This window comes from Bos javanicus, chromosome 2, assembly GCF_032452875.1.
Source record: "Bos javanicus breed banteng chromosome 2, ARS-OSU_banteng_1.0, whole genome shotgun sequence".
In the NCBI taxonomy this organism is placed as follows: Eukaryota; Metazoa; Chordata; class Mammalia; order Artiodactyla; family Bovidae; genus Bos; species Bos javanicus.
The window spans coordinates 1,083,082-1,103,742 of record NC_083869.1 but is presented as its reverse complement, the minus strand read 5'-3'; the positions used below and the strand labels follow the sequence as shown (position 1 = coordinate 1,103,742).

The window sequence follows — 20,661 nt, the reverse complement described above, 5'->3', positions numbered from 1 at the left end:
CCGTGGGTCACAAAGAGTAGAACATGACTGAGCAACTAACATTGAATGTGCAGGAGTTTCGTCTTTTGAATCTCATGGGGATGGGTGTTGGGGGGTGGGAGGGTGGTGATTGCAGTTATCAAAAAAGGAATCAAAGAGAACCTAGGTAAAAAATATATACCAAAGAACAAACAAAAAACACATACGGAGCTCTATAGGGTCTCTAAAGATGAATTAAATCAGGCCTTGGCTCTCAGAGAGCTTCACAACAGAAGGAGGAACCAAGGCCTGGACACATGGTGGTCCTAAGGGAAACAACATGTGGGAGAGCCGCAGAACTGGCACCCGTTGTGCTATGGACAGGGAGGCAATGTCAACGTACAAGGTCCAGTCCCAAGAGGCAGCAAAGGGGCCAGGTCAGCAGGGCAGCCCCAGGGGACAGCCATGGACAGTGGTGAGCAAAGAGGAACCAAGGGCCTGGAGGACAGACCACACAGCAGGGCAGGGCAGAGGGTACAGCTCCCCTGGGGAGAGCCACGATGGAGGCAGCAAGCTCTCTGGCAGTGAGGCCTGAGTTACCTGGATTGGTCAGCTTCTCCTCCAACTCAGCCTGAGTAGTCACACTCTCAGATTTCGGGGAATGGATAATCAGCACGACAGAACCCGCACAGCTTAGCAGACACCCCAACTTGCCCAAGATGTTGAGCTTTTCTTTCAGAAGATAAGAAGCTAAAATGGACCTTCAATTTTAAAATAAGAAATGATTAAATCAAACTATCTGACCTGTTTCTTCTCATTGCAGATGTTATTAAAGCTACCTTTTCTTTATAGTCACGTTTTATTTTTAAATTAGTTTTTAAGTGTAGAAGGATTAGGAATTTATTGAAGCTGCTATTTCAGTGCAAACAGGATTTTCATACCAATTCCATGCACAGCCAATATATAATGATACTCTTAAGTCATACCACGGTATTATTTCAGTAGATATGAAATATACCAGGATAGAAAAATAAGTTTTATGATTGGCCAAAAATTACAATATTGCTTCCATATTTTTAAAAGTAAACAGTCCAAAAAAACTATGTTAAGTAGGATATTAAAGTTGTTAAAATAATTACAAGTAATTTATGATCAAAACACTTATGTTAAAATGAAGTAAATTAAGAAAGTGCACAAAAAGGAAAAAATCAAAATGCTAACAGAAATTCAATTATGATAGAAAGAATCTGGGTGATTACTTTTAAAATGTGATCACATTACTTCTTTAATGCAAGAAAAAACATTCCTCATAAAACATCTATAATTTTAAGGCTGGTGATTTGTAGTTGTTCAGTTGATAAGTTGTGTCTAACTCTTTGCAACCCAATGGACTACAACATGCCAGGCTTCCCTATTCTTCACTATTTCCTGGAGTTGGCACAAATTCATGTCTATTGAGGCAGTGATGTTATCTAACCATCTCATACTCTGCCGCCCACCTTTCATTTTGCCTTCAATCCTTCCCAGCATCAGGGTCTTTTCCAGTGAGCTGGCTCTTCGCACCAGGTGCCCAAACGATTGGAGCTTCAGCTTCAGCATCAGTCCTTCCAATAAATATTCAGGGTTGATTTCCTTTAGGATGGACTGGTTGGATCTCCTTGCAGTCCAAGGGACTCTCAAGAGTCTTCTCCAGCACCACAATTTGAAGCATCCATTCTTCGGCACTCAGCCTGCTTTATGGTCCAACTCTCACATCTGCATATGATCACTGGAAAAACTATATCTTTGACTATACAGACCTTTGTTGGCCAAGTAATGTCTCTGCTTTTTAATATGCTGTCTAGGTTTGTCACAGCTTTCCTTTCACGGAGCAAACATCTTTTAATTTCATGGCTGTTGTCACCTTCCTCAATGATTTTGGAGCCCAAGAAAATAAAATCTGTCACTGCTTCCACTATTTCCCCTTCTGTTTGCCAAGAAGTGATGGGACTGGATGCCATGATCTTATTTTTAGTTTTTTGTTTGTTTTAATTAATTTGAAGGATAATTGCTTCATGGTATTGCATTGGTTTCTACCAAACATCAACATGAAACAGCCATAGGTTTACCCATGGCCCCTCCCTGATCTTATTTTTTGAATGCTCGGTTTTAAGCCAGCTTTTTCACTCTCTTCTTTCACCTTCATCAAGAGGCTCTTTAGTTCTGCTTCACTTTCTAAAGCTGGTAATAGTGTTTCTTAGTTCCCTGTATATAATTTGAATTGGGAAACCTGGGCTTTTTCTAAATCATGGGATTGGTCATTGTCAATTTGCTACTGTCCATGCCAAAGGCACTCAGAGAATAGGAACATCTTATAGGGAGGACACACAAGACCCAGATATATACACGACTATTTCCAATAATCATTTCACAGATAAGGAAACCAAGCCTCAGAAATGATCAGCATTTAACCCAAAGCCACAAAACTAACAAGAGGTGAAGCCATGGAGAGGTCAAAACTTCCATTTTTCCCTTACAGCACTTTATGTCCCTGGTCCCCAAGGAGACCCAGCAGTGTAGTTGAGAAAAATAAGCAACATATTTGAAGAAACCATATGGGATATTATAATACGCAAAGTGAAAGTGATGTCGCTCAGTCATGTCCGATTCTTTGCGACCCCGTGGACTGTAGCCCACCAGGCTCCTCCGTCCATGGCATTCTCCAGGCAAGAATACTGGAGTGGGTTGCCATTTCCTTCTCCAGGGGATCTTCCAGACCCAGGGGTCGAACCCAGATCTCCCACATTGCAGATAGATGCTTTAACCTCTGTGCCACCTGGGAAGCCCCACTATAATACAAAACTGGATATTAAATTGGGGGGCTCCAAATAGCTGCACAGAGAGGTGGAAACCACAGGAGTGGGAAGCTCCAAGTAGAAAGAAAGAGCCTGGCGTCAGCCTGAGACAATGGGTGGGCCTACGATGGCAAGAGGGGAAGGGGCTGCCATGCATGAAAGAAAGGGGCAGGGACAATCCTGGACCATGAGGCCAACTCATCTTTTAGTCCACTCTTAGTATTACACCAGAGTACAGTTAAACAGTACTTTTACAAAATAGAGTGTCTAACAGAAAATTGGAGGGATACCCTTTCTCCTCTCTTCCTGGGCTGCAGTAACTTCAGCTTACTACCTTTTGAGCCAAGATTAAACAAAAAGCATACAGAAGCTCTTTGACTTAAGTCAGGAGTCAACAGACTATGGCTGAAGGCCCAAGGCAGCCAGCCCTTCACCTGTTTTTGTAAATAACATCTTACTGGATCACAACCACATCCATACAGTTAGTCAGCTCTGTGGCTACTTTCTACCATGATGGCAGAGGCAAGCAGCTAAAAGAGGCCACAAGGCCCACAAAGCCTAAAATGTTCACCATCTGGCCCTGTACAGAAAAAGGTGGCCACTCCCAAAGTTAAATGATCTACAGAACTAAGCACACATCTACTTGGACAGTTGGCCTGAGATGGAGGCACAAGTTACGTGTTGGCATCAGGGCCACAACACAGAGGAGCAGTATCCTACCAGAGGGCTCCGGGCAGTGGAGCAAGGATGGGAGGGTGGAGTAAGGAGAAGTGTGATAAAAGGAAAGAAAGGGAAAGAAACTTAATGCCAAGAAAGAGTCAATAAACTCTTAATAAACTTATAGTAATAGAAAGCAAACAAAAACATGCTGTACAATTGACAGCAAGGTCTTGAAAATAAATCTGTACACTCTTGTTCATAGCAGCATTACTAACAATAGTGAAAATGTAGAGGCAAATCAAGTGTCTACTGGTGGATGCATGAACAAGTAGACAGAGCACAGAGGGCACAAGGGTACCCTTCTCTCCATACCCTTGTCAGTACTTCAGTTCAGTTCAGTCGCTCAGTCGTGTCCGACTCTTTGTGACCCCATGAATCGCAGCATGCCAGGCCTCCCTGTCCATCACCAACTCCCAGAGTTCACTCAGACTCACGTCCATCGAGTCGGCGATGCCATCCAGCCATCTCATCCTCTGTCGTCCCCTTCTCCTCCTGCCCCCAATCCCTCCCAGCATCAGGGTCTTTTCCAACGAGTCAACTCTTCGCATGAGGTGGCCAAAGTATTGGAGTTTCAGCTTTAGCATCATTCCTTCCAAAGAAATCCCAGGACTGATCTCCTTCAGAATGGACTGGTTGGATCTCCTTGCAGTCCAAGGGACTCTCAAGAGTCTTCTCCAACACCACAGTTCAAAAGCATCAATTCTTCGGCGCTCAGCCTTCTTCACAGTCCAACTCTCACATCCATACATGACCACAGGAAAAACCATAGCCTTGACTAGATGGACCTTTGTTGGCAAAGTAATGTCTCTGCTTTTGAATATACTTCTTGCTTATTTTTTATGGGTCATTCTAACAGGTGTGAGGTGTATCTCACTGTGGTTTTGATATGGATTTCCCTGATGAATAATGATATTGTGCATTTTTCTGAGAGGGTAACAGGCAGGAAGGCCAGGGGTCTCCAAACGGAGGAAATATGCTGCAAGTGTCAGACAATTTTTATCTCTCCCTTAAGCTGCAATAGGAAACAAACTACAAGTGTCACATTTTTTCTTGTAAAATTCTGTGTTGCCAAGACACCTGGTTCCACCTGAACCTAACTTGTCTCAAACCTTGAGCTAACCAATGCATTTTTCTTAGGGAAATGTTTTTCTTGAGCTATGTTAATCAAATTATGTATTTGCTTTGGAATTTGCCTTTCTTCAAAATAGTTTCACCTAAGACTAACTTTTAGCTGATAATAGCTCAACAAACCAGTATTCATATCAATTATTTTACGGCTGAGAGATGACATACCTCGTGCCATTCAATCTCAAAAATGCATACTGTGGGAGAGGGGCCTGGTGAAACTCCGTCACCCTTGAGGTGTCTCTCTTATCTGATTCATAGCTTTCTAACAGACATAAAACAGCTTGCTAAAACTAGCAAGGGGGGCACTCTCCGGCCCGCTTTTGATGTCTGTGTCAGAAGCTTTCCTTGTCCCTTTCCACTTGAATAAAACTCTGCTATACAAAAGCTCTTGAGTGATCAAGCCCGGTCCCTGGTCCTGAAGTTAAATCGTCTTCTTCGGAGATCACGAATCTGACACCATTAACCGAAAGCTATCATTTTCATGTACCTATTGCCCATATGTATGTCTTCTTCGGAAAAATATTTGTTCACTTCTTCTGCTTAATTTTTAAATCAGATTTTTTATGGGCATTTTGCTATTGAGTTCTTTATATAATTTGGATATTAACCCCTTATCCTATTATGATTTGTAAATTCTTTCCCATTCTATAAATTGCCTTTTTATTTTGTTTATGGTTTTCATTGCTGTGGTGAAGCATTTTAGTTTGGTGTAGTCCTTCTTACTTACTTTTTTGCATTTGCTGCCTTTGCTTTTGATATCAGACCCAAAAAATGTGTAACACCAATATCAAGGAGCTTACTCCTTATACTTTTCTTCCAGGAGTTTTTTTGGGGGTTTTTTTGGTATGGTTTCAGGTCTTAGGTTTTGAGTTGATTTTTGTGTACAAAGTAAAATAGTGATCTAGTTTCATTCTTTTATATGTGGACTTTACCAGTTATCAGGAAGAGACTATCCTTTCTCCATTACGTATTCTTGATACTTTTGTCTTAATCGCCCATACATGTGTGGGTTTTATCTGGGTTCTCCATTCTGTTTCACTGATCTATATGTCCATTTGTATGCCAATACCATATTGTTTGGATTACTATAGCTGACAATATAATTTGAAGTCAGGAAATGTGATACCTCCAGCTTCGTTCTTTCTCAAGATTGCTTTGTCTATCATTGTCTTTTGCAGGTCCACACAAATTTTAAGATTGATAATCCTCTTTCTATGAAAAAAATGCCACTGGAATCTTGATACGGATTGCACTGAATCTGAAGTTGCATTGGACAGCATGGACATTTTAACAACATTAATTCTTCCAATGTATGAGCATGGAAGACCTTTGCCTTTATTTGTGTCTTCTTCAATTTTTTTCATCGATGTCAATGGTTTTTAGTGTACAAGTTTTGCTTTCTTAGTTAAATTTATTCCTAGGTATTTTATTGTTTTTGATGCAACTGTAAATTGTTTTAACTTCTTTCTCTGATAGCTCATTCTTAGACTGTAAAAATGTAACTGATTTTTATACACTGATGTTTGTATCTTGAACTTCATTAGATTTATTTACTAGTTCAATAGTTTTTTGTTAAGAGTCTTTAGGATTTTCTATATTATCTCCAAATGGGAACAATTTTACTTCTTTCTTTCCCATGTAGATGCATTTTATTGCATTTTCTTGCCTTCCTCTAGTTTAATTTTCAGTATTATGTTGAACAAAAGTGGCAAGAGTAGGCATCCTTGTCTTATTAATGATCTTAGAGAGAAAGCATTTGGCTTTTCACTGTTAAGTATGAAGCCAGCTGTGAAACTGTCATATATGATCTTTATTACATTGCAGTATGTTCCCTTTGTACCCAGTTTGTTCAGAGTTTTTATCATGACTAGATATGGAATTTTGCCAAATGCTTTTTCTGCATCTACCGAGATGATCATATATATGATTCTCATCCTTCATTCTGTTAATGTGGCATAGCAGGTTGATTGATTTATGGATGTTGAACCATCCCTGCATCCCTGATACAAATCCCATTTGGTCATGGTTTATGATTTTCTAGTGTATTGTTGAATTAAGTTTACTAATATTACAAATTTTTGCATCAATATTCTTCAATGATATTGGTAAGTTATTTCCTTTTTGGAGTGTACTTATCTGGTTGGAATTATAGTAATGCTGCTGCTGCTGCTAAGTCGCTTCACTCGTGTCCGACTCTGTGCGACCCCATAGACGGCAGCCCACCAGGCTCCCCCGTCCCTGGGATTCTCCAGGCAAGAACACTGGAGTAGGTTGCCCTTTCCTTCTCCAAAGCATGAAAGTGAAAAGTGAAAGTGAAGTTGCTCAGTTGTGTCCAACTCTTAGCGACCCCATGGACAGCAGCCTACGAGGCTCCTCCGTCCATGGGATTTTCCAGGCAAGAGTACTGGAGTGGGGTGCCATTGCCTTCTCCGATAGTAATGCTAGTTTTGTAAAATGAGTTTGGAAGCGTTCCCTCCTCTTCAGTTTTTGGGAAGATTTGAGAAGGTATTAATTCTCCTTTAAAGATTGGCTAGAACTCACTTGTGTAGCTAAAGATTGGAGAGAATTCACTTGTGTAGCCATCTCTTCCACAAACTTTTCTGTGTTGGGATGTTTTAAATTACTGATTCAATTTTCTTAGCCTGTTTAGATTTTCTGTTTCTTCATGATCTAGTCATGTTAAGATACATGCTTTAGAAATTTATCTGTTATTTCCAAGATTATCCAATTTATTGGTAGGTAATTGTTCATAGTAGTATCTTATGATCTTTCTATGTCTGTAGTTCAGTTGTAAAGCCTCATTTTTCATTTCTGACTTTATTTATTTGAATCTTCTCTCCTTTTCATTAGGTAATCTAGCTAAAAGTTTCTCAATTTTATCAAAAAAAGGGAGCTCTTAGTTTTGTAAAGCATCTCTACTGTTTTTATGGACACTGTATCATTTATTTCTGTTTCGCTTTTTATTTCCTTCCTTCTGCATACATTGGGGATAGTTTGCTCTTTTCCTAGTTTCTTGAGAGGAAAAATTAACTTGTTTATTTGATATATTTCTTTTGTCTTAACGAACGTGTTTATTGATGTAAACTTCCCTCTTGGATCTGCTTTTGTAGCATCCCACAGGTTTTGATATATTAGATTTCCATTTTCTTTTGTTTCAAGATATTTTTGGACATCCTATTTGATTTCTTCTTTGACACACTGTTCAAGAGTGTATATCAAATATTCACATATTTGTGAATTTTCCAGCTTTTCTCCTGTTGTTGATTTGTAGTTTCATTCCACTCTGGTCAGAAAAGATACAAGGCATGATTTCAATCTTCTGAAATTTGATAAGACTTGTCTGTAAGCTCTAATAGGTTGTATCCTGGAAAATGTCTCCTGCACACTTGAGAAGAATGTGTACTATGCTGCTGTTGGACAGGATAGTCTGTATATGATAGTCTGTATATGTTGTATATGTTGTTGTTCAGTCACTCAATCATGTCTAATGCTTTGAGACCCTATGGACTGCAGCATGCCGGGCTTCCCTGTCCTTCACTATCTCCCAGAGCTTGCTCAAACTCACGTCCATTGAGTCAGTGATGCCTCCCAACTTCTATAGTCCTTATCCTCCTGCCTTCAATCTTTCCCATAATCAGGGTCTTTTCTAATGACTCGGCTCTTTGCATCAGTTGGCCAAAATATTGGAACTTCAGCAACAATATTTCCAATGAATATTCAGGATTGACTTCCTTTAGGATTGACTGATGTGATCTCCTTGTAGTCCAAGGGACTCTCAAGAATGTTCCTCAACACCACAGTTCAACAGCATCAATTCTTCAGCATCCAGCCTTTTTGATGGTCCAACTCTCATATCCATACATGACTACTGGAAAAACGATAAGCTTTGACTACACAGACCTTTGTTGGCAATGGCTTTGCTTTTTAATACGCTGTCTAGCTTTGGCATAGATTTTCTTCTGAGGAGAAAGCATGTTTTAATTTCACGCTGCAGTCACCATCTGCAATGATTTTGGAGCCCACAGAAATAAAGTCTGTCACTGTTTCCATTGTTTCCCCATCTATTAGCCCTGAAGTAATGTGACCAGATGCCACGATCGTTGTTTTTGGAACGTTGAGTTTTAAGCCCGCTTTTTTTCACTCTTCATTTTCACCTTCATCAAGAGGCTCTTTAGTTCCTCTTCATTTTCTGCCATAAGGGTGGTGTCACCTCCATATCTGAGGTTATTGATATTTCTCCTAGCAATCTTGATTTCAGCTGGTGATTCATCCAGTCCAGCATTTCACATGATGTACTCTGCACAGAAGTTAAACAAGCAGGGTGACAATATACAGCCTTGACGTACTCCTTCCCCAATTTTGAACCCGTCTGTTGTTCCATGTCCAGTTCTAACTGTTGCTTCTTGACCTGCATACATGTTTTGCAGGAGGCAGGTAAGGTGGTCTGGTATTCCCATCTCTTGAAGAATTTTCCACCGTTTGTTGTGATCCACACAGTCAAAGACTGTGGCATAATCAATAAAGCAGAAATAAATGTTTTTCTGGAATTCTCTTGCTTTTTTGATGATCCAGCAGATGTTGGCAATTTGATCTCCGGTTCCCCTATCTTTTCTAAATCCAGCTTGAACATCTGGAAGTTCTTGGTTCCAGAAGTATCATCCTCTTTTCTCCTGGCCTGAACGATCTCTGCTCAGAAATACACTGATAATCTTATAAGGGTTTCCTTCTATGAATTTTTTCCGTTGCTTCTTTCAAAATTCTCTCTTTGACTTTAATCTTAGATAGCTTTATTATGTGTATTGAACAAGATCATTTCAGACTGAAATTTTAACGAAACTTATTAAAAGACGTTTACTTCTTGGAAGGAAAGTTATGACCAACCTATATAGCATATTCAGAAGCAGAGACATTACTTTGTCAACAAAGGTCCGTCTAGTCAAGGCTATGGTTTTTCTGTGGTCATGTGTGGATGTGAGAGTTGGACTGTGAAGAAAGCTGAGCGCTGAAGAATTGATGCTTTTGAATTGAAGTGTTGGAGAAGACTCTTGAGAGTCCCTTGGACTGCAAAGAGATCCAACCAGTCCATTCTGAAGGAGATCAGCCCTGGGATTTCTTTGGAAGGAATGATGCTAAAGCTGAAACTCCAGTACTTTGGCCACCTCATGCAAAGAGTTGACTCATTGGAAAAGACCCTGATGCTGGGAGGGATTGGGGGCAGGAGGAGAAGGGGACGACAGAGGATGAGATGGCTGGATGGCATCACTGACTCGATGGACGTGAGTCTGAGTGAACTTCAGGAGTTGGTGATGGACAGGGAGGCCTGGCGTGCTGCAATTCATGGGGTTGCAAAGAGTCGGACATGACTGAGCGACTGAACTGAACTGAACTGATGGCCTTCAAAAACCTGGTTGTCCAAATCTCTCCCCATGTTTGGGAGGGTCTCAGCCACTATTTCTTTACATAAGCTTTCTACTCCTGTCTCTTTGCTTCTTTTCCTGGGATTCCAATGAAGCCTACATTGTTTCTCTTAACGATGTCATTTAAATACACGAGCTTTCTTCATTCTTTTTCATTCTTTTTGCTTTTTGATCCTCACACTGGATAATTTCAATTGATCTGTCTTCAAGCTTACTGATTTTTCTGTTTGGCTATCTACTGTTAAAGCTCTCTATTGAATTCTTCAGTTCTGTCATTTCATTCATCAGCTCTAAAATTTCTGTTCGGTTCTTCTTTATATTTTCTGTCTCTTCATTAAACTTTTCATTTTGTTCTTGTACTATTTTCCTGACAAAAAAATAATTAAGAAATAATTAAATGTTTATATGTTATTTTGAAGCTAAGAATCTTCAGCACAATCACTGTGAATTATTTGTTAGGAAATTCATGATCTTCATTTCTTTGGGTGTTACTGGAGGTTCTTTTGGTGGAGTCATGTCTTCTGATTCTTTGTGATTCCTATAGCTTTGCATAAGTGTCTGCACATTTGAAGAAGCAGTCACCTTTTCCAGACTTTATAGGTAAGAGAAAACTTACTACTAAATGATCAATGGATCAGTAAAGAAATCGCAAGGGAAATTAGAAATCACTTTGAAATGAACAAAAATGAAGCAACAACATGCCAAAGCATTTGGGATTCAGTTAAATAGGTACACAGAGAGAAATTTATATACATAAATGCATACAGGACCCAATCCAGACTAAAGTGTAGCTGTGGAGGGCTGGTTCTCAGAGTGCTCTCCTGGGGCTGTCAGTCCACCCACTCCCAACATGCATATTGCAGAGGAGGCTTGCAACGTGGCAAGGCACAGCAGAAGGGGCTAGCTTCAAGGAAGCACATGCTGGTGAGGGTCAGGTGTGGGGATACAGGCTAGTGTCTGTACTCACAGAGCCAAACCACAGTCACTCCCACTGTATGGCTGCCAATGATTTCTCTTGCTTTTCTTCCTTGTTCCTAGCCATCTTAATACACTTCTGTTTTGCCAGTCTAGGTGAGACTTTCTCATGGTGCTCTGAAAGTCTTGGGGAAACTGGTTACTTAATCCATTCTTCATTTTCTAGCTAGGGGAACAACGTTCTTGATTGTTGTAGGGAGATGTTTTCTGACATCACTCTTTGGTGTCACCTTTTTTCCCTGAATTTTCATTTTCTTGATGTTATCCTTTAAATCACGAAAGCTTCTAATTATTATGATGTCCAGTTGATCTATTTTTCTTTTGTTGCTTGTGCTTTCAGTTCAGTTCAGTTCAGTTGCTCAGTTCTGTCTGACTCTGCAACCCAGTGGACTGCAGCTTCTTTGCCAGGCTTCCCTGTCCATCACCAACTAAAAGAGACTGCTCAAACTCATGTCCATCAAGTTGGTGATGCCATCCAACCATCTCATCCTCTATCATCCCCTTTTCCTCCTGCCTTCAGTCTTTCCCAGCATCGGGGTCTTTTCCAATGAGTCAGTTCTTCACATCAGGTGGCCAAAGTATTGGAGCTTCAGCATCAGTCCTTCCAATGAATATTCAGGACTGATTTCCTTTAGGATTGAATGGTGTGATCTCCTTGCAGTCCAAGGGACTCAAAAAAAGAATCTTCTCCAACACCACAGTTCAAAAGCATCAATTCTTTGGCACCCAGCCTTTTTGATGGTCCAAGTCTCACATCCATACATGACTACTAGAAAAATGATAGCTTTGACCACACAGACCTTTGTTGGCAAAGTAATGTCTGTGCTTTTTAATACACTATGTTTGGCATAGAAGCAAGTGTCACCTTTAATTATTATTAATTAAATTTAATTAATTAATTTCACACTGCAGTCACCTTTCTCAGGGATTATGGAGCCCACAAAAATAAAGTCTGTCACTGTTTCCATTGTTTCCCCATCTATTCGCCTTTAAGTAATGGGACCAGAGCCATGATCATTGTTTTTTGAACGTTGAGTTTTAAGCCCGCTTTTTCACTCTTCATTTTCACCTTCATCTAGAGGCTCTTTAGTTCCTCTTCATTTTCTGCCATAAGGGTGGTGTCACCTCCATATCTGAGGTTATTGATATTTCTCCTAGCAATCTTGATTTCAGCTGGTGATTCATCCAGTCCAGCATTTCACATGATGTACTCTGCATAGAAGTTAAACAAGCAGGGTGACAATATACAGCCTTGACGTACTCCTTCCCCAATTTTGAACCAGTCTGTTGTTCCATGTCCAGTTCTAACTGTTGCTTCTTGACCTGCATACATGTTTTGCAGAAGGCAGGTAAGGTGGTCTGGTATTCCCATCTCTTGAAGAATTTTCCACCGTTTGTTGTGATCCACACAGTCAAAGGCTTTGGCGTACTCAATGAAGCAGAAGTAGATGTTTTTCTGGAATTCTCTTGCTTTTTCTATGATCCAGCGGATGTTGGCAATTTGATCTCTGGTTTCTCCGCCTTTTCTAAATCCAGCTTGAACATCTGGACACGTACTATTGAAGCCTAGCTTGAAGAAGTTTGAGCGTAACTTTGCTAGTGTGTGAAACGAGTGTAATTGTGCGGTAGTTTGAGCATTCTTTGGCATTGCCCTTCTTTGGGATTGGAATGAAAACTGACCTTTTCCAGTCCTGTGGCCACTGCTGAGTTTTCCAACTTTGCTGGCATACTGAGTGCAGCACTTTAACAACATCATCTTTTCGGATTTGAGAGAGCTCAACTGGAAATGTGAACATTAACTTTGTTCACAGTGATGATTTCTAAGGCCCACTTGACTTCACATTCCAGGATGTCTGGCTCTAGGTAAGTGATTACACCCTCGTGGTTATCTGGGTCATGAAGATATTTTTTGGAGAGTCCTTCTGTATATTCGTGCCACCGCTCCTTAATATCTTCTTCTTCTGTTAGGTCCATATCGTTTCTGTCCTTCAATGTGTCCATCCATTCATGAAATATTTCCTTGGTAACTCTAATTCTCTTGAAGTAATCTCTAGTCTTTCCCATTCTATTGTTTTCCTCTATTTCCTTGCATTGATCATTTAGGAAGGCTTTCTTATCTCTCTTTGCTATTCTTTGGAACTCTGCATTCAAATGGGTATATCTTTCCTTTTCACCTTTGCCTTTTACTTCTCTTATCTCAGTTATTTGTAAGGCCTCATCAGACAACCATTTTGCCTTTTTGTATTTCTTTTTCTTGGGGATGGTCTTGATCACCATCCTGTACAATGTCACAAACCTCTATCCATAGTTCTTCAGGCACTCTGTCTATCAGATCTAATCCCTTGAATCTATTTGTCACTTCTACTGTATAATCATAAGGGATTTGATTTAGGTCATAGCTGAATGGTCTTGTGATTTTCCCTACTTTCTTCAATTTAAGTCTGAATTTGGCAATAAGGAGTTCATGATCTGAGCCACAGTCAGCTCCTGGTCTTGTTTTTGCTGACTGTATAGAGCTTCTCCATCTTCAGCTGCAATGAATATAATCAATCTGATTTTGGTATTGACCTTCTGGTGATGCCCATGGGTAGGTTGTCTCTTATCTAAGAAACCATTGCCTAATCCAAGATTACAAAAATTTACATCTATTTTCTCTTAAGAGTTCTACAATTTTAGCTTTTACATTTACATTTGTTTTGTTTTATAATCTATTTCATCTGATCCACAGCCTCTCCAACTTTCTTATCGTTACTACTGGCATAATATATCTTCTTCCTTTCTCTTATATTCAATCGATTTGTATCTCTGAATATACACTATGTTCGAAGTAGAAAGCATATAATTGGATCTTGTTTTTTTAAACCTGCCTGACAACCTTTGCCTTTTAATTGGATTGTTTAGTCCACTGACATTCAATGTTTTTACTGATAGATTATCTTAGTTTTTGTTTTCTATGTTTCATGTCTTTTTTTGTTTCCTATTCTTCATTACTCTCTTCTCCATTAAGTGAATATTTACAGTGTGACATTTTAATTCCTTTAATGATTTTTTTCACTATAGTTTTTTAAAAGTTATTTTCCTAAGGCTTTCTCTAAGGCTTATCAGAATACATGTCAAATTGATACTAACTTTACTACAGTGAGATATTATGTTACTCTTCTTCCTTTCACTACATATATGTTTTTGATGTTTATATGTTTGCTATGTGCATTTTGTTGAAAATGTGGTTTAACATTAGTGGAATAAATTTATTTTCATATGTATAAAAGTGGCACTTTTCAACCTTTGTCATTTTATCTATTGGGATTCTCATATTATTTTAGTCAATTTAAGAAATTCTTTATATCACATTTTAACTATTGTCATATTTGTTGAAATCTTTTTCCTATCCTTCTTATTTTACCTCTCAGTGTAGAAAACTAACCTTTTCATTTTTATTGCTTCAAATGTTTGAAACTTCTTAACCTTCTAAGATACAAAACACATTAAAAGTTTTCTTATACATAGGCTATAAACTCTAGGTACATAGCTAAACTTTTTTTCTCCTCCTTCACAGATTAAATCTCTACATAACTTACTCTGGGTTGTGCTAGAGATGCAGGTTTATTCAGTGAAAATCAGACAGAAATTACTGGTAGCTACATGTCACAGACAGGCAGGTATTAATGGAGATGCTAGTTAACACAATGAGTTCACTGCAGCTTTACTCAGCACACCTGCACTGCTGAGTGAGATAACACACCTCAACATACTGATCACACAACATGTGACCACACAAATCAGTCCCTGAATGTAGTATCAACAAACCATTCAATGTTGTATTTCACACTTGATGGCCATGCTTAGTTCAGTTAGATCATATTTTGATGCTGCTATGATTAGGATTTAAGTTGATGTCCCTACAAACTGTTTACCAGTTTTCCCAACACTATTTTTTTTTAAAGAATAAGAAACTCTCTTTTTTAAACTTGAGATATGACAACTACATGCAGCTCTTGCTATACTAGATCATTCACTAGACGGAAAAATAATGGTATAAAGCATAATGGCATAGAATAATGGTACAATGGCTCAATGAACAAAATTGGAATGGGGAGGGCAGATCAGAAAGATACATTTAACATTAAATAAAGTGAAATCTACCAAAATTGATTATTATACCATTAACTTATATGCAGAGTACATCATGAGAAATGCTGGGCTGGAAGAAGCACAAGCTGGAATCAAGATTGCCGGGAGAAATATCAATCACCTCAGATATGCAGATGACACCACCCTTATGGCAGAAAGTGAAGAGGAACTCAAAAGCCTCTTGATGAAAGTGAAAGAGGAGAGTGAAAAAGTTGGCTTAAAGTTCAACATTAAGAAAACGAAGATCATGGCATCTGGTCCCATCACTTCATGGCAAGTAGATGGGGAAACAGTGTCCGACTTTATTTTGGGGGGCTCCAAAATCACTGCAGATGGTGACTGCAGCCATGAAATTAAAAAAAGAAAAAAAAAAAGAATCCATAGGTGGTAGGAGACAAGTAATTGTTTGTATTGCTGTGAAAGCACTTCATCAGGCATTCAAAATATTACTGATACTTTCATTTTTATTTTAAATATAGTATTTTTCTGAAAAAAAAAAAAAAAAGACGCTTACTCCTTGGAAGGAAAGTTATGACTAACTGAGACGGCATATTCAAAAGCAGAGACATTACTTGCCAACAAAAGTCCGTCTAGTCAAGGCTACGGTTTTTCCTGTGGTCATGTATGGATGTGAGAGTTGGACTGTGAAGAAAGCTGAGCACCAAAGAATTGATGCTTTTGAACTGTGGTGTTGGAGAAGACTCTTGAGAGTCCTTTGGACTGCAAGGAGATCCAACCAGTCCATTCTGAAGGAGATCAGCCCTGGGATTTCTTTGGAAGGAATGATGCTAAAGCTGAAACTCCAGTACTTTGGCCACCTCATGCAAAGAGTTGACTCATTGGAACAGACCCTGATGCTGGGAGGGATTGGGGGCAGGAGGAAAAGGGGAGGACAGAGGATGAGATGGCTGGATGGCATCACTGACTCGATGGACATAAGTTTGAGTGAACTCCGGGAGTTGGTGATGGACAGGGAGGCCTGGCATGCTGCGATTCATGGGGTCACAGAGTCGGACATGACTGAGCGACTGAACTGACTGACTGAACTGATGAAGAAGATGTTTCTAGTCTCAGAAAACAAAAGTCAAAGAGTTTAAGGGTAAAAGATCATGACAAACGTAACTGATCTCATAAGGATCAAAAACAAAATCCAAAAATCAAAACAAACATCACATTCATAATAGAACAGTGTTTCTCAAACAGGGGTGATTTGCCCCACAAAGTGACATTTGCTTATGTCCAAAGACATTTTGGGGAAGAGGAGCTACAGGTATCTGGTGCGTGGAAGCCAGGAATGCTGCTAAACACCCTACAAAGCACAGACTGGACCCTCAAAGCAAAGAATTACCTGGCCCCTAGGTCGATAATATCAAGGCTGAAAAATGCTAATATAGAGAAAGCAAATGATGGAGAAAGTGGGATAGAATTTAGTAACCTGTGTCTGGGGGACCCAATATGAATATTGTTTTGATTATTGTTCTTAACCCTGTATTTTCCTATAATTTGGAAATTAATTCCAAATAAAGCATTTTTAAAAGCCTTTTAAAAAGTACTATGCTGTTTTAGAAAAGGCAGAGGAACCAGAGATCAAATTGCCAACATCCAGAGGATCATCGAAAAAGCAAGACAGTTCCAGAAAAACATTTATTTCTGCTTTATTGACTGTGCCAAAGCCTTTGACGGTGTGGATCACGATAAACTGCGGAAAATTCTGAAAGAGATGGAATACCAGACCACCTGACCTGCTTCTTGAGAAACCTATATGCAGGTCAGGAAACAATAGTTAGAACTGGACATGGAACAACAGACTGGTTCCAAATAGGAAAAGGAGTACGTCAAGGCTGTACATTGTCACCCTGCTTATTTAACTTATATGCAGAGTACATCATGAGAAGCACTGGGCTGGAAGAAGCACAAGCTGGAATCAAGATTGCCAGGAGAAATATCAATCACCTCAGATATGCAGATGACACCACCCTTATGGTAGAAAGTGAAGAGGAACTAAAAAGCCTCTTGATGAAAGTGAAAGAGGAGAGTGAAAATGTTGGCTTAAAGCTCAACGCTGATTCAGAAAAAGAAGATCGTGGCATCTGGGCCCATCACTTCATGGGAAATAGATGGAGTAACAGTGGAAACAGTGTCAGACTTTATTTTTTGGGCTCCAAAATCACTGCAGATGGTGACTGCAGCCATGAAATTAAAAGAAGCTTAGTTCTTGGAAGGAAAGTTATGACCAACCTAGATAGCATATTCAAAAGCAGAGACATTACGTTGCCAACAAAGGTCCGTCTAGTCAAGGCTATGGTTTTTCCAGAGGTCATGTATGGATGTGAGAGTTGGACTGTGAAGAAAGCTGAGCGCCGAAGAATTGATGCTTTTGAACTGTGGTGTTGGAGAAGACTCTTGAGAGTCCCTTGGACTGCAAGGAGATCCAACCAGTCCATTCTGAAGGAGATCAGCCCTGGGATTTCTTTGGAAGGAATGATGCTAAAGCTGAAACTCCAGTACTTTGACCACCTCATGCAAAGAGCTGACTCAGTGGAACAGACCCTGATGCTGGGAGGGATTGGGGGCAGGAGGAAAAGGGGACGACAGAGGATGAGATGGCTGGATGGCATCTCTGACTCGATGGACATAAGTTTGAGTGAACTCCGGGAGTTGGTGATGGACAGGGAGGCCCGGCGTGCCGTGATTCATGGGGTCACAAAGAGTCGGATATGACTGAGCGACTGAAATGAACTGAACTGATGCTGAGATGATTACTTTATCATACATTAAACCACTGCAGAGAAAAGTGCACCTCTTTGGGGGCTCTCTATTCTATTTCACGCATGACAGACATCTTTTTTCCCAGTGCCACATTCTTTTCATCTCTATTTCTATATAATTCTAGCAACCTCATTCCATTAACAAAAATAGAACTGTTTTTAAAATATATATATATGTACCTATATATTGTTATATTTGGTTTTTCCAAATTAGTTTTAGTTTTCTTATTTTTAAAAAAATCTTTTATTGGGATCCTGATTTGAAAGCACTCTTTCAATTCAGAATGCCATTTCACACACTTCTTTGGGAAACATCTCCTGAAGACTCAGAGTAATGAACATTTCTGGTTAGGAGACCTAATTATCAAAGTCCATAAGAATAGTTCTTTGGAAATTAATGAGGCAAGGCATTTTAATATATGCACCTTAAATATGCAAAGATCACATAGCTGGGTTGTTTATTTGCCTGATCATTTTTCAGGAAACAGAGAGAGAGGCTGGGCTCTGAAAGGCTGAAGCAGTGATTCCCCAATGATAGCACCACTCATGTAATCCAAGCTTTTCAGGGTCATCCGAAATGAAAAGTGATATTAAACCACACGTAATACTAAGAATATGTTTGCATTAGAAAAATACAAATGCATTTTCAAAGGTTGACATGTTGGAAAATGCTTTTGTATTTTTTAAGCTATAGAATCTTAAAGCCTAAGTGACTTTAAATTAACTACATCTATCACAGATACATTTCTCTACAAGTATTTGTAGCTCTGTCTGGAACATAGCAGCATACCAATATATCAATGAGTTAGAAACTTGGATTCTATTTCACTTCTATTTTATCTCTGTTTATTAACAATTTCTTCAAAGGTAAAATAATATAAATAGGTTCACTAAAGGATATGTGTTAATATAGTAGTCTTCAACCTTTTTAGCACCAAGGACCGGTTTCACGGAAGACAATTTTTCAATGGACGGGGGTGGGCGGTAGGGTGGAGAATGATTGGTCAGGCAGTAATGGGAGTTGACAGGCAGGATGGTGCAGGTGGTAATGCAAGTTATGGGGAGCAATGGGGTGCAGCATATGAAGCTTCGCTTGCTCACTCACTGCATACTTCGCGCTATGCAGCCAGGTTCCTAACAGGCCAAGGACTGCTACCAGTCTGTGGCATGGGGGTTCGGGATCCTGTAATGTATTTAATAACTGTCTCACAAAATCATTTTCAAAAGAGAAAGACCCCATTTGTGGTGGCTGGTAGCTTTCATGTTCCCAATCCTCTCTTTTCCCTTTTGTCCCATATCTGGACAACCTCATAAAAAGGAGAGCTTATAATGTTAGGCCCCAGCATACTCAGTCCCTTGGCACTAAACTTTCAAAGTATGCAAACCCTAGCCTGAGCATGGGACTCCCTACCTGGCTTACCTCCTAACTGTAATAAAAACTCAAAGCCCTGAATTGTTCCTGTTCTACTCCAGATCAAACCAGAGCCATTTTCCTTGAATGATACATTTACTATTGACTGTTGTGAGTAACAAATCCTTTTCATACCCACTGGAGCCCAGGTGTCATTTGTCCCAACCTCCATAACTTCCTGAGGCAGGGGACTGCCTAGCATCCAGTAGGAGATGGCAAATAAAACACCAATAAAACAAAGAAAACACCAACTGACAGTTTTGCTTACTGATATCTCAGAATCACTTGCCAAGGAGCTGGATGATTCCAATCTCTAGGAAGTCCTCCAGAGAAAGACCAGGAGAGTAATAGCATCATGTTTGTAATCTTGAATAAGTTAGAATTTGAAATATACTAAAGCAAATGTCTAAGAGAAGGTTAATAATTCACACAACTAAATCTGAAGGGATAAAATTAAGCCCAGAAATGCAATACTAAAGACCTAACTTCAGTAACTTTTACTTTTATTATTTTAACAAAAACATTTAAAATGAAAACTTTTCTTATACCTAAACTACACATTAAAAACCAAAACACAGAATCCCAGTTCTCACCCAAATGGCACTCCAAGGGCACCAAGAGGAGTCACCAGGACCGTGGGGACCGCTGTGTAAGCCAGGAAGTTTCCAATCTGGCCAACAGCCACTGTCAAGAGAATCACAAGGATATCACTGCAATTACAAAACTCTCTTTGAGCAACATCACAGAGTTGAATTTTGCAAGACTGTGCTCTGAAAGGGCTTCTTTTCCACTCCAGGTGAGGAAGGCTATATGGGACACTGTTTGCATGTTTAAGAGTCCTGAGGGCAGAGGACAACAGGCCCAGAAGTATCTATCACTGCCCTAATTAGTCAAGGGAGTAGCTTCAACTTGCTATGAAAATTCCCAACTTAACCAACAGTGATTGACAGTGGATGCAATAAAAGTGTATTTCCATTTTCTTCTTAACATATCCCTGTTTTAAGACAGATCATATAGAGCTTCCATGGCCCTTCAAGCGGCCTGGGATACATTCCAGTGACATACTGCTGGCACGTCCGATGGAAACACTATTGCCTGCACAGGACTGTGTCTGAGGCTGCATCAAGATAAAGCTCAAACATGAGCTCTTCAATAAAGCAACATCTGCCAGAAAATTTATTGCCTAAATACAACATGTGACAAATAGACCTCAAGATACATCTGAAATATCTAACAAAATTTTTCTTTACATATTTAATGTTCTGAAGTCTAACTTTATATAACACATGACCTCTGTTAAGGCTGAGTGAAGAAACTCT

At 39.6% G+C, this 20,661-nt stretch overlaps 1 protein-coding gene across 1 annotated transcript in view; it reads right to left on the bottom strand.

The window, feature by feature from the left end:
• Positions 1-20,661, bottom strand: part of NIPA1 (NIPA magnesium transporter 1) — a 50,106-nt gene that overhangs the window by 7,450 nt on the left and 21,995 nt on the right. Inside the window, exons 3-4 of the mRNA XM_061431448.1 lie at positions 19,936-20,026; positions 559-719 (exon numbers count right to left, since the gene is read on the bottom strand). Of these exons, the coding sequence (XP_061287432.1) occupies positions 559-719; positions 19,936-20,026 (252 nt within the window). The remainder of the gene's footprint in view (positions 1-558; positions 720-19,935; positions 20,027-20,661) is intronic.